This window comes from Ambystoma mexicanum, chromosome 9 (genome assembly GCF_040938575.1).
Source record: "Ambystoma mexicanum isolate Mex_15411 chromosome 9, UKY_AmexF1_1, whole genome shotgun sequence".
NCBI classification, from domain to species: domain Eukaryota; kingdom Metazoa; phylum Chordata; class Amphibia; order Caudata; family Ambystomatidae; genus Ambystoma; species Ambystoma mexicanum.
In genome coordinates, this window is record NC_090931.1 from 60,978,505 (window position 1) to 60,991,640 (window position 13,136).

General features: G+C 46.6%; 1 protein-coding gene across 2 annotated transcripts in view; it reads left to right on the forward strand.

The window, feature by feature from the left end:
* NFRKB (nuclear factor related to kappaB binding protein) overlaps positions 1 to 12,697 on the forward strand; it is a 423,246-nt gene extending 410,549 nt beyond the window's left edge. Inside the window, exons 26-27 of one of the 2 annotated variants that reach the window (XM_069614148.1) lie at positions 1,728 to 1,863; positions 12,237 to 12,697. In XM_069614148.1, coding sequence (XP_069470249.1) covers positions 1,728 to 1,863; positions 12,237 to 12,359 — 259 coding nt within the window. In that variant the 3' untranslated portion in view covers positions 12,360 to 12,697. The remainder of the gene's footprint in view (positions 1 to 1,727; positions 1,864 to 12,236) is intronic. The other variant, XM_069614149.1, reaches the window with a different exon arrangement.
* The last annotated feature ends 439 nt before the right edge of the window (positions 12,698 to 13,136 follow it).

Here is a 13,136-nt window from a genome sequence, read left to right on the forward strand (position 1 = left end):
CCCTCTTTATTTTATTGTTATTTATGTTTTACATTTGTATAGTGCACAAAGCAGCCCATAGGCATAGTGGCGCTGTTACTTGAGGGGAGCTTAGTTACAGAGGGTTACATGTGGGGTAGTCATAAAAAGCATTTGGCATTTAGTACAATATATATGGGTATCATAGATGGAGTACATTTAAATATCGATATCTCAACATTTAGTTCCTGTATGCATGAATATCATAGTTAAGGTTGCAATATGCGTTAAGCATGAATTACACAAGACTAATGTGTCATCAGTTAAGTGAATAATGCGGTTTTCATGGCCTTCCGGAATGCTAGGAGTGATTCTTCTGCTCGAAGGGTTGGTGGGAGGGCATTCCAGTGAAGGGGCGCTAGGTAGGGGAAGCTGGCACCTCCTACTCTAGCTCTTTTTACCAAGGGCACTGTTAGCATATTTGAGTATGGTGTCCTTGTTGGCCTGGTCTCTTCCTTCTGAGGCTCCCGTGGGCCTCGGATTAGTATTAACCCTGTTTCAATAAAACCCCATGGCCCACTCTGCTGATCAGCAGACTGCTCGAAGGTGCCACCGTTTCCCCTCTGGCGGCTTTTGAAATTCAAGGTACCCTTAGCAATTTCAACTTCTAGCAAGTGTCCAGGCTATTGACCGGCACCTCGGAAGCTACATAATATACGCGCGAAAACAAGACCTTCATTTTCCAGGCATTGTTCTATCTCAAACTGGTATATAGGCCTCTTGTTCCTCTGGCATTCCTAAGAGGAGGCCCCCCCAGGTTGCAAAGGCGATTTGCAGGTTGAGGGATCATTGCTATGGGAACATTTGACCTCATGCCTCTGAGTAACGGGTGAAAAATATTAACCCCACCAAGGTCTGGTGCCCGGAAAGAGAAGGCAGAGCACATAACCGTGGCTGCTATTTAACAGCATTCACATGGGCACAGCCCTGGTGATGTAGCAGCCTGAGGATCTGCATACCCGCAAAGTGAAACCTAAACAGTGCCAAGTTGGGCTTGAACACAGAGATGATTTAAGCCCTTGCTTAAAATGAATCCACCTGTTAGGGTCTCTTTTGTAATGTAACCCACTGTTCAGGATGTGCATAGAGTTCTTGGGCAGGTTGTAGCACTCTTCCTTTCAAGGAGAGTGTTGTTACTCTTTCTTTTTATTTTATAAATGTCGGTCTGTTATATTTTCCCTCCAAAGTGGGTTAATTGCTCTACAACAGGAAAATGCTCTTAACATCCCCTAAATTCTGTGTAGGTAACTGCTGGTTGCTTATGCCACACTAGACAACGCCTCAATGCATTTGCGTCCTTTGTTGCATAGGACAAGCACGGGCTGCTGCACTCCTGTGAGGGAGAGGCTCGAATCAAAGTTGGAAATTAAGTTCACAATTGTTTTCAGTGCACGAGTTGCTGGGGATTTCTCATAGATGCCAACTGCAATATGAAATGAGTGGCAGGTTTCTGTTCTGTCGATGTTTGCATGTATTGATCCAGGTGTTCACAAATGGTGCCTTCAGGTAGGTCCTGATCCTCAAACCCTCTTCTTCACAGAAGCATCTTGGGACTTGAGATTGATTTCCAAATAAATTGTGGATTTGTATGTACAAAGCTTTGTGTTGCACGAGGATTCCATCCCACAATCGCACATGCACAGGAATCTCTGGGCAGCTGCTGGTGAAGCGTGTGTTGCTTTAATACAGACTTTTTTTGTATCCATCAGTCTCAGTGGACTCGGCAGGAACATCATTCTAACCACCATGCCAGCCGGAACCAAGCTGATCACTGGACACAAGCCTGTGAGCTTCCTAACCGCACAACAATTGCAGCAACTACAGCAGCAGGGCCAGGCCACTCAGGTGAAGGACTCAAAACCACCTTGGTGGTCCACATGCATCTGTTTGGGGGGGTCTAAGAAGTGACATGGCATCACTTAGAATGCTTTGTGTGGGGTCGCAGCTAGTCTGAGTGGTGGCTCTGGAGAGGTTGTTGGTATGGATGCACAGGTTTGGTGCTGGTGGAAGAGGGTTTGCGCCTGTGAAAGTCATTGCACTTGAGTCACCTACTATAACGTTAAGGGCAATGCTTTAATGGAATTTTGTGTTGAATCCCTAATGACGGGACTAGTTGCGGGGTTCATGTTTGTGGTTTCTGCTATACCAGACTAAGTTATGGGGTTGCAGTCTGGTAGCAGAGGGATGTGTGTGTCGCCAGTGCTGGTGGCAGAGATCAGTTGTCTCTGGCGGACACAAGCTGCCATTCCCCATTTGTATGATGCAGGGGTTGCGTGTGTGTGTGTGTGTGTGTGTACGCACACTTGTACGGACAAAGTGTATTTTTGTCTTGTGGTGTGTCTACTGGTAGGATGGAGGGACTTCTCGGAGTTCCTTTCTTGTCCAAGATAATGTCTGTTAATGGCATAGTGTATTGTGTAGGTATCGGCTGGTGCCGCAGAGAGTCTGTTTCAGGTGGTACTATGGATCAGGGTCTAGTGTACAGGGGTATGCCTGGGCTCTCTGGTTGCTGAATGGATGTTTGATATTTGTGTTGGCGGCAGAGCTGGATATCTGAGATCAGCACTATTGGCAAAGCAGGACTCAGAACTTGTCTTGTGGCTAAGGGTTTATTTGTGGAGTGACAAAATATGTGACTCTATGTAAACAGTTTGTCTTTTGTTAGGTAGATGTTTCATTTCTATCTCCTTCACGCGTGAGACTCGCAGCACTTTTTTTTTGTATCCGTCTCCTGAGTGGAAGCCTTTTACTCCGTATATTGGAACGCATGTTCATTACTTTTGTAATTAATTTTATGGAGTCATGTTTTCCTCCATATTTTGCAACGCATCTGTAATGTACATTTGTAGCTCACTGCACCGTTTTAGATGGCGCCCTTTGGGCTTCCATTTTGTATCTTTTTTTGTTTTCCTTGTGGGAACACGTTCCCAAGGGTAAAGGGGATACTTTTTCTCCTTCTTACATTTTATATTATGAGATCAGCACACCCCAGCTGATGTGGGGTGCTGAGGGGTTACATAGTATCCTCGTTCTCACTGCTCCTGTAACCTTCCTGTAACAGTGAAAAGCATACCTGAGTGGCTGGTGGCAGTGGACATGTTATACCTACTTTTGTTATTTTTACCTGCAGGCTGTGTTCACAGAAGGCTCACCATTGATTCGAAATGGTGGCTTCTTTCTTTTTTCGCCATTTCTTATGTGCTTGTTCTTTACTGGTGGTCCTTCTGCCGTGTTGGGTAAGGGAGGTTCTGGTTTGACTTTTGTCTGCGGCGGGAAGCCTGTCAAGGCTCCAGAGTGTCTGTGAAGACAGGCAACAAGGGAGGAGTCGGAAACTCTGCAACCCTTTGTCTTCTGGCATGCCTGCCTGGAACCAGTTCCAGCTGGGAGGCTGGCTGTCTTGAAAGTTTGAGTGTAGCATGAGTGCTGATTGGCTGGGTTCCTGGATAAATGGCCTGTATCTGGAAGCTGAAGACAAGTCGACCACTGCTATAGAAGAACTGCTGATGATGACCAGACGCCTGCAGCCCCTTCCAGTAACTGGTGAAGCCTGCTGAAGTGACTGCTGCTGTCCTGACCCTGTTTTTGAATCGACAGTGATGCTCCGAAGAGGACTTCCTACCCTGGACTGGTGGGTATAATCAGTCTCAAGACGACCTGCAATTTGAACCATTCCACAATGTGCTGTGACCACCAATATCCCGGCTCTGGGACCTGCGACCATCCTGCGGGGCATCGTCTTCCGAAGCACGAAACTTCCAGAAACCTTGGTGGACTCCTGCTGGACCTCCAGAAGCAAGATCCTCAAAGTCCCCTCACCAGAGAGCAGGACCAAGCAAGAGAGGAAAATCGATTGATTGGATGAGAACTGTTCTTCACTGGTGTCTCTGAAAAGGTTCTATATCCACAGAGCTGCAGTGGAGCACAAATAATCCTTTGCTGGGAGCCCCCCCCCTCTCCAATGCTGCTGTGAAATCCAATCCAGCGTCTCTTCTTTTTGCCAGCGCGACCAAGTCACAGGAGACCAGGTCTGAAGTTGCTACCGTGTGAAGGCATCCAGCTTCATCTTCTTCATCTTCTTCATCGCTCCTAAGGTACTGTGGGACTTGAGGTAATACATATCTAATTCTGTCACTTCTGTGCGGCTGGGGGGTAATTCATGTGTTTGGGAGTTCTCCCATGAGTCTTCTACAAAGTCCCTGAACCCTTTTACCCACAAGAACTGTCACATAACTCTCCAGAAGATTTTCACAGGAACTCTTGTCTTGTCTACAGCTTGTACCTGCCTTTTTGACCCCCCCCACCCTCCATCCCCTTCTGACCCTGAAAGAGACTTGGAACTAGATGGGGAACGACTCTTAAAGCCTAGGCCTGTAAATGATTGCTAAGCAACTTATCTTGTGCTGGTGGTCTTTCTATCATAGGGATCTGCAACAAAGTTCTTACCTTTGAATTGTGTCACTATTCTAAAATGTAACTAATAAGTATTGTACCCACTTGCTACATAAGATTAGTGAAACAGAATAATTATAATTGTTCTTTTATAACGTGCTTAATATCAACGAGCAGTTTCTAAGCACAGGATTGGGATTAGAACCTGCGCTGTGTTGTCTTGCTTCCAAGACAAACGCGCTGCCCCCGAGCTATCCTTCCTTTCTAAAAAGTAATTGTAAGCTCTGTTAAAGGTTTACTTGCTTGTGTTGGTCTTGCATTTCCATGTTATTCCTGAAACGGAATAACCCCCAAAGTGTACTTTTACAGTGGTTTTACTTAACTAGAATTGCATACTGCCATTCCATAAGTCTTTTACACTGTGGTTTACTTACAAGAAGTATTGGTTTTATATTGTGTTTGTTTATTATGATAGTACTTACTGGTGGGACTGATTTTCTATACTCTAGCCTAGTGGACAGTTGTATAGAAGGCCAACCTAGTATTGTGACAGGGACAACTGTGGGAGCTGTAGCCAAATGAGTTCAAGGTGGCAAGGCGAGTGGTCTAGGCGAAGTGTCAAGAGGTGGTGAAAGGTTCACAATGAGCACACACAGTGAAGCAGTCAAGGAACACACTCCGACAAACGGGTAAAAAAATACTTCAAATGGACTGTGTCCACGCACAGCACCCATTAGCTTCAGTTCCGGTTTTCCATGATATCGAACGCTTTGAGAATTATGGCACATTTCGTTTTCAGTGAAAACTGCAACATACCTGAAAAACAATGGCCTCGTCATCGACACCATCAACCCCGAAGACCGGGTTCAAACAATGCCACGATTGTGGCACCAAGATGTCGCTCACTGATCCTCATCAAGTGTGTCTGTGGTGCCTTGGTGTGGAACATAGCATGACAGACTGTTGCTCCTGTCAGTCCATGACTGGTAAGGTTTTAAAAGAGCAAAAACAGAAATTAGCGGCGTGTAGGCCCCCCTACAAAATCCTGCTCGATGACTGCATCGAAAAAGCACTTGTCCGAGTCGAGAGGAGACTCTCATCGAAGGAAAAGATCCAAAAAGAGCTCTCGATCCACGAGTGGGTTGCACCACTCTTCATCCAAGAAGAGGAAGAACAGCTGTTATAGATCACATTCCACCCCTTCCGATTTCTCTCCTGAAAGAAGTAAAACCTGTCCAAGCCATCGACTCCTACTGAGTGGGAGGCATTCAGACAGGAAATGTTGAACATTTCCGAGAAGGAGACCCCAACCCCCTCGAAAAACAAAACTGAAAAACCATGCTCCTGTCGCGCTGTTAAAAGCCAACAAGGAAAGGGCTAAGGCTAAATCCTGCACACCTTAGAGCCCGGGACGTAGGCCAGAAACCCCACAAGAACCTTCAAGGTCTCCACTCAAAGACTCTGAGTCGGGGTTCGAGCCCCTCGAGGGCTCCGTCGACGTCATCTGTGTCGAAACCATTGCCATCTGGGTCGAAGCCATCAATGCCCTTACCCACTAAACCTACAATAGTCCCTAAGGAGGTTGGGAAAAAAAAAATAAACCTTTACCTAGGAAGGATTTTTTCAAATCTTTGTCTTCCATTTATAAAGAACACGAACCTTCAGACCAAGATACTCCACCGTTTGGTTTGGAGTTTGGCACACCTTACGTCCCAGAGGCCCTTATCCCTCAAGAGTCCAGGTTAACTTAGAACCTGTATGAAAACCTTCAATCGGCAAGTGGCATGGATGCGTCACCAGAACTTGAGTTTGGCAGATTACGCAGATGCCTCTTACAGGCAGTTTATGACCAGAGTAATCGACTTTTTAGGTTGGGGCAGGCCTGCTCCTCCGTTCAGCAAGATGACCTGATTGACATAAGAAGGATCCTGTACTTCCTTTCCACATTGCCCTACAAAAAAGGGTAAAGGTAAATTAGGAGGCAACTGAAATAAGTCCAGCAGTGAATAAGAACCTCGCCAAAAAGTACAGGCCTTAGCGAGCCTCACTATTTGCCAAAACATCCTAGACCAGAGAGCCTGGTAGTTCAGGCAGCGACACCTACTTCTAAAAATGCGGCTTATCCAACCAAACCGCCGAACAGGGATCATTAACGTTTTGAAGCTTGGGCGAAGAAAGTGTTTTCTGCAGGGAGCTTGGCTTTTTCTGCAAGTGCCACTTGCGCTTTAGCTAAATGTATGTTCACCCTGTGGGACTGTGTAGCCATGGTGGCTGAGCATATTCCCGAGGGGGGCAGAAAGACACAAATTCCTGATTATTTTAAGAAGTGGAAAAGAGGCTGTGTGAGTCTCTGCAGTCAGGACTGGACTCTGCTGGCCGCATCAGCAGAGCCATGGCGGCGAGCTCTGTGATGCACAGGTTTGCATGGTTGGGGAAGTCTGGCTTTGCACTGGACATGCAGTCTACGCTCCTTAATATGCCCTTTTATGTATTTCTCATGTATATAGCACCTATAAACTTAAACATGAGTTTCAAAGCACTCCAACGCAGCATTGGGAGATTCAGAATGTGCAAGTGCAATGCGTTTAGAGGTTCAACATAATTCAGGAGGAATACGCAACTGATACAACATATGACAGGATTATTGCACGTGCCTGACGGCCATTACAAAATGCAAGAGCTAAACATGAAGAAGGGAGCGAGGGGTCGGGAGTGAGTGGGGTAAAACGTACGAGACAAAAATAAGTGCAATAGACATGTAGAAGGAGAGGCGAGGGGATGTGAAGGGGCGAAGGGAGAGGCAAACTCTACACAGCCCGGGGGAACAGAAAAATGGCAGCAGATGTGATAAACGCCCAAGTTGATTTTTAAGCTTGGCAGAGCTAAAGACAGACGAATCCGCATTGGCAGAGATGTAAAAACGCCTACATTTGATTATCAAGTTAGGCACAGCTAAAGACAGACGAATCCGCATTGGCAGAGATGTAAAAACGCATAAATTCGATTTTCAAGGTAGGCACAGTTAGACACATGAATATCAACCGTGGCTGCAGTAGTCAAAGTCTCAGTGATGTAAGAACAGGAAGGACTGTGAGTGTGCCATTAATCCTAACAGGTGAGAGAGGATACCAAAGCCCCAAGATATTAATTCAGAGTGAAGTGCTGGTGGTGGGGGGGGGAATAAAGGGAGGAATCCGGACAGGGGCAGACAAGGGGGCCTTTGTGCTGGACCTTTGTGTCGGGGGCCGGCTTTACAGCCTGCCGGCACCTGATAGGCCAGGAAATGGGCTGAAGGCCCAATCGGAAGCAAGGTTTTCGCAGCTCCATGGCAACCCATGGCACTCAGCTGTTTAGCAGCAAGGCTGTCGAAAGCCTAAAGAAGCTGCAGACCTCAAAGGCGGTAGCCAAATCCCCTGGTGCCGCTATTAGACGGCCACAACCATCTCACCCCAATGGATCATCATGGAGGGGTAGGTCCTTTTGCTTCTACTCCTCAGAAGAGCGAGACGACTGGCTAGTCAAAGGGGCCCAAGAGGTTTCCCTCATGGTGGACGAGGGAGGGTTGCCAAGTTTCCCCAAGCAACGGCTACCTTACCATCAGCCGCTGCTTCAGCTGCCTCAAAACCTCTCTGAGGCCTTAACCCACAAGACCCTGGTGGGAGGTAGACTCTCGCAGCATCTGCAAAAATGGCAGGGTAGTACTTCAGATGCGTGGGCGTTGGAAACAGTATCCCAGGGTTACTGCCTTCCCTTCTAAAGAAGGCTTCAGGACCATCCACCGGGGAGCCACTTGTTCAAAGTTCCGGTAGCTGTTCCTTGTGCAGGAAATTTTAATCCTGCTCGAGAAAGGTGCTACAGAACCAGTACCTTTAACGGAGAATAACAACGGGTGGTAATCTCCTTATTTACTAATTCCCAAGAAGGACAGAGGATTGTGACCTATCTTGGACTTGAGATGCTTGAAAAAGTTCCTCAGGACGGATGAATTCAAGATGTTTACTTTTGCAGATCCTTCAGGCCTACCAGCTCCAGGATTGGCTGGTGTCATTGGACCTTCAGGATGCTTACTTTCATGTGCCCAGCCATCACAAGCACAAGGTACCTGAGGTTTGTATTGTCGGTTCTCATTATCAGTTTCGAGTTCTGCCATTTGGGCCGAGCTCCGACCTGAGGGGTTTCACCAAGTTGATGTAGGTGGTGGAAGTGAGTCACAGGAGAGGGGCGATTCTGGTCTACCCCTACCTTGACGATTGTCTGATCATGGCTTGTTCTCCCGAACAAGTCCTGGAACATCTCTGCAAAACCTGCTACTCTCGCCACAGACTGGGCTTCTCCCTCAATTACAAGGAGTTCCACATGATACCATCTCAAAGATTCCAGTTCATTGGAGCAGTACTGGATGCATCCTTGGGGAAAAGCCTCGACACCTGAGGTGAGGGCTCAACACATTTGGCAGATGGTCATCAGAGTGCCCAGTGTCTTCCAGCCGTCGACTTTTTGAGGTTGCTCGGCATCATGCCATCCTGCATTTTCCTGGTGCCAGAAGCTTGCCTGAGAGTGAGATCCCTTCAGTGGTCCCGCAGGACACAGTGGTCTCAATTATCGGGCAAGATGTCAGACCTACTTCAGATTTCAATGATCTCCTGTGGTGGGCTTGCGAGGACAACATTCTGAACAGAGAACCTTTTTGGCAACAATGGCCGGAGATAAGTTAATACGGATGCCTCACTCATGGGCCCAAACCAACAATCTGACAGTCCGAGGTCGTTGGTCTCCATTGGAGTCGAAAATACACATCAGCTTTTTGGAGCTGAGGGTGATCCAACTAGTGCTCAAGTCCTTTTCTGCCCTCTGTACGGGGAAAGAATGTCCTGATAATGATGGACAGCACAGTGGCCATGTACTTAACAGAAGAGGTGGTGTATGGTTACTACCACTGTGCAGAGAGGCAATGCAGCTCTGGGCAATTCAAGAAGTTATCTCTCTCTAGTGGCAGTTTACCTTGCCAGAGAGGAGAGAATGGCAGCGGAAGCTCTGAACAGTCTCCCTTGAGTGGGAACTAGCTCAGGAAGTCCTTCAAGAGATCACCATTTGGGGAACCCCTCATGTGGATCTGTTCGCGAACAGTATGAATCGGAAGTGCAAACTGTCCTGCTCAGAGGAGCTCCAGGCGACGCGTTCATAGTGGACTTGGAGTTTCCACTCCTGTGCACGTTTCCTCCTGTCCCTGTAATTCCTCATGTGATCAGGAGGTTGAAAACGTTCTGTAAATCCATGATGCTAATTGCTATGGGCTGGGCCAGACGGACAGGGTAACCAGACCTTCTGGCCATTTCCATCTGCCCTCCAATGCATCTTCCACAAAGACAGAACCTTCTGTCGCGAGAGGAGGGTTGGGTTCTCCATCCAGAAGTCAAGACACTCAACCTTCATGTATGGTTTCTGAGAGGTTGAGCTATAAGGATTGGAACCACCCGGATGACGTAATAGAGATTCTGCTTGCGGACAGGCAGCCAGAAACAAAATCCTTGTACTGCTGCTGTTGGAACAAAATCTGCAGCAGGTGCAGCGAAAAGAATGTGGACTCATTTCTGTGCAGTACACCTATGGTGTTGTCTTTTTTTGTTACATTTGGCAAATCTGGGGCTCCAGATTGGGCCCTTAAAGGATACTTGGTTCTGCTTCCAATCTTCAAGAGCACGTCAGAAGAGGTATCGTACTTCAAGATGCCGTTAGTCATACAATTTTGAAAGGGGCTCACTAACATGTTCTCTCCTTCTCCATTTCAATTTCCAATTTGGGACCGCAATCTTGTACTAAAATTCCTTATGTGCGCTTTTCTTGAGCCAATCCATTCTTGTCCATTAAGATTGTTGACTTTTAAACCCATCCTGTTAGTTGCATTAACATCATCCCGCAGTGTGAACGAACTACGAGCTTTATCTCGTTAGCCTCCATATACTACCTTCTTTAACAACAGGGTAGTTCTTAAAGTCAAACCAAAATTGTATCGCACTTTTATATATCACAGAAAATTGTTTTATCCACATCCACATCATGGCAAGGATGAGGAAAGGCTGCATAGACTTGATCCAATATGAGCACTTAGCTTTTACATCTCTAGGATGGCTAAGTTACGTCAAGATGACTAACCTTTTGTTACGTACACAGGTCACAAGTTGGGACTAGCAGTCGAAAAACAAATTTGGTCTAGATGGATCATATTGGGCATTACGTAATGCTACAGATTGGCTTAGAAAGATCCCCCAGAATGCCTTCGGGCCCATTCCACGAGGGTCATGGCAACGTCTTCTGCTTTACAAAGAGGGGTGCCGATATTTGTGCAGCAGCCACATGGTCTTCCTTTCACACTTTCACAAAATATTACTGTCTGGATTCACCTTCAGGTCAGGAAGGCGGTTTTGGAAAGGCCGTCTTAAATTCAGTCCATTACCATTCTTAAGAGCACATCTAAAATTCTTACTGCCTCCTCCAAAACCAACAATGCTTTGGTAGTGTATCTGAAGCTGAGGAATATGTGGGAGGACCCAAATCTTTTGAAGAACAAGTTACTTACCCCTGGTAACGTTCTTTCAACTGGATGTTCCTCCCACACATTTCTCATTGCTCCACCCAACCTACCCCACAGTAGAATTTCCATGCATTACATTTTACACTCTTTCAAGGTCTTACAACACTGCCTTGGACACACAAATGCTGGTAATTCTGTAAAAACAACAAGGCGTAAAAACAGAACTGAAGCTAACGGGCGCTGCCATGCTATATGTACTAGTGATTTGTTGACCTCGAGAAGTTTATCGGCCTCTACCGAATTTCTTTTCCCAAAGCAGCTGATGCTGGAGAGGAAGATATCCAAAGATGAGTAATACGTGAGAGGAACCTCGGAAGGATGAAAGGCTGAGTTTGGTCCTTCCGGGATTCGAACCTGCGTCAGCAGGCTCTGCTCAGATGTCAAAGCGAGCGCTCTACTCGCTGTGCTATGAGACCAGCTTTTTCTATTTGTACCACAGTTGGCAGATTCAGAGACCAAAATGATTTCACTTTACTTGTCCATAAGCAATTAAAAATGTCTTCAGCGTCTGCCTATAATAAAGTTGCTTCATGATTTTTCACTCAATGTAGAAATGTTTTATTTTGCAAATATTTTTGTTCTGTATGTTCAGTGTCACTGTTGTGTGTGTGTTTCTTTGGTGTATGTGTTTCTTTGGGCTAATGTATACTACAAGTTCCTTGTACCTCCCTACATCCCTCTCTCCCTCCTATGATAAGCCTGGATGCTCTGCTACATTAGCATTACTTTGAGTGGTACAGATGTATACTAGTAGTTGGAGCTCTGTATTGCCAAGTAGAATAGTTTATAGTCCTTTGGGTGGACTTTAGAAAAACTGTCCTTACAACCTTTGACACAGAAGGCATGACAAGCCTGCGTTGGTGCAGGGTGTGACTTGCAAGCAAGTGCCTTGCTTCAGATGGTTGAGAGGGGCCGGTTTGTCGACAGCCAGCTTGTAAATGTGCTTCGAGTCTTGTGGCAGTTCTGGTTGTAGTCGTGTTGGTAATGTTGGGGCTTGGGTGCTAGTGGATTGATCTTGTGCCAACAGTGTTATTTGACGTGCATTGTTGTTGCTATAGGTGAAGGTGTCTGTCTTTGTACACAGCTGCGTTTGACTGAGAAACCTATAGCCGAAGATTTCACAAATGGAGAATGAATGCTCTGACCCAGATTGCAGTGCTGGTGCCGCATTTGAAATTGCTCTACATTTTTGAGTTGAACACTTTGAATTAAAAGTGCCCTATTTTATTTTAAACAGGTTCGTATACAGACTGTCCCCGCTGCCCATCTCCAGCAGGTTACAGCAGCAGCCTCCTCGAAGCCCGTCTCTACGGTTGTCGTTGCCACGGCTCCGTCTCCAAAGCAGCCACCAGATCATTAGTGTTTGCTACTGTCCACATCCGCCGTGTTGTGACCCGGACGTCCATTGCCTGTGCTGCGTAGACCAAGTCCATCACCGGGCAGGCGCAGGATGTCTGTCTCTGGGAAAGTGGATTCATTGAGTCTTCCTCCGGGCCGCCAAGATTTGAAGCACCCTGAGATGCACAGGAACTTGCACTTTGAGAAGTAAAACTTTTAGTCTCCGCGATCATTTCCGATATGAACTTGTCTAATAGTCCTTCGCCGGTCCTTGATCCACCACCAAAATGATCCCTGTTCATGTATAGAGTATAAAGTCCAGGACCTCTGCCTTCAGAGGATTCTGAGTGAATTTCTCAATGTGTTGAGCCTTATTCCAGCTGTATGCATACTTTTTGTTGCAGAGCCCTCTGCTGTGTTTTCAGATGGGGTTTTTGGGAGTTGGTTTCTTAGTGGGGCTGCTGTTGAGAGAGAACCTGGAGTTGTTACCGTAGGGTAAAACTGCGTTGTTCTTTTGTAGTTGTTGGGCTGTATCAGAGGGAGGAGAAGGAGAGTAAAGGGTGGACATTGAGTGGAGTGACAGCAGATTGAAGGGAAGTAGTGTGGACGTGGTGGGCATGGGGAGAAGAAACAAGGAGGCCCCATACTGTTCTGAAGACGGTCTCTTTTTTTATGGACCTGTTGGCTTGATAAATAACTCCAAAGAGTGCAGCAAATCTGTCTGAATTGCTCGAGTCTGAAGCAGTGCACCCAGCCGACATAAGCAAAGTGTGACTAAGGTTGGTTGGCTTCAAGATGA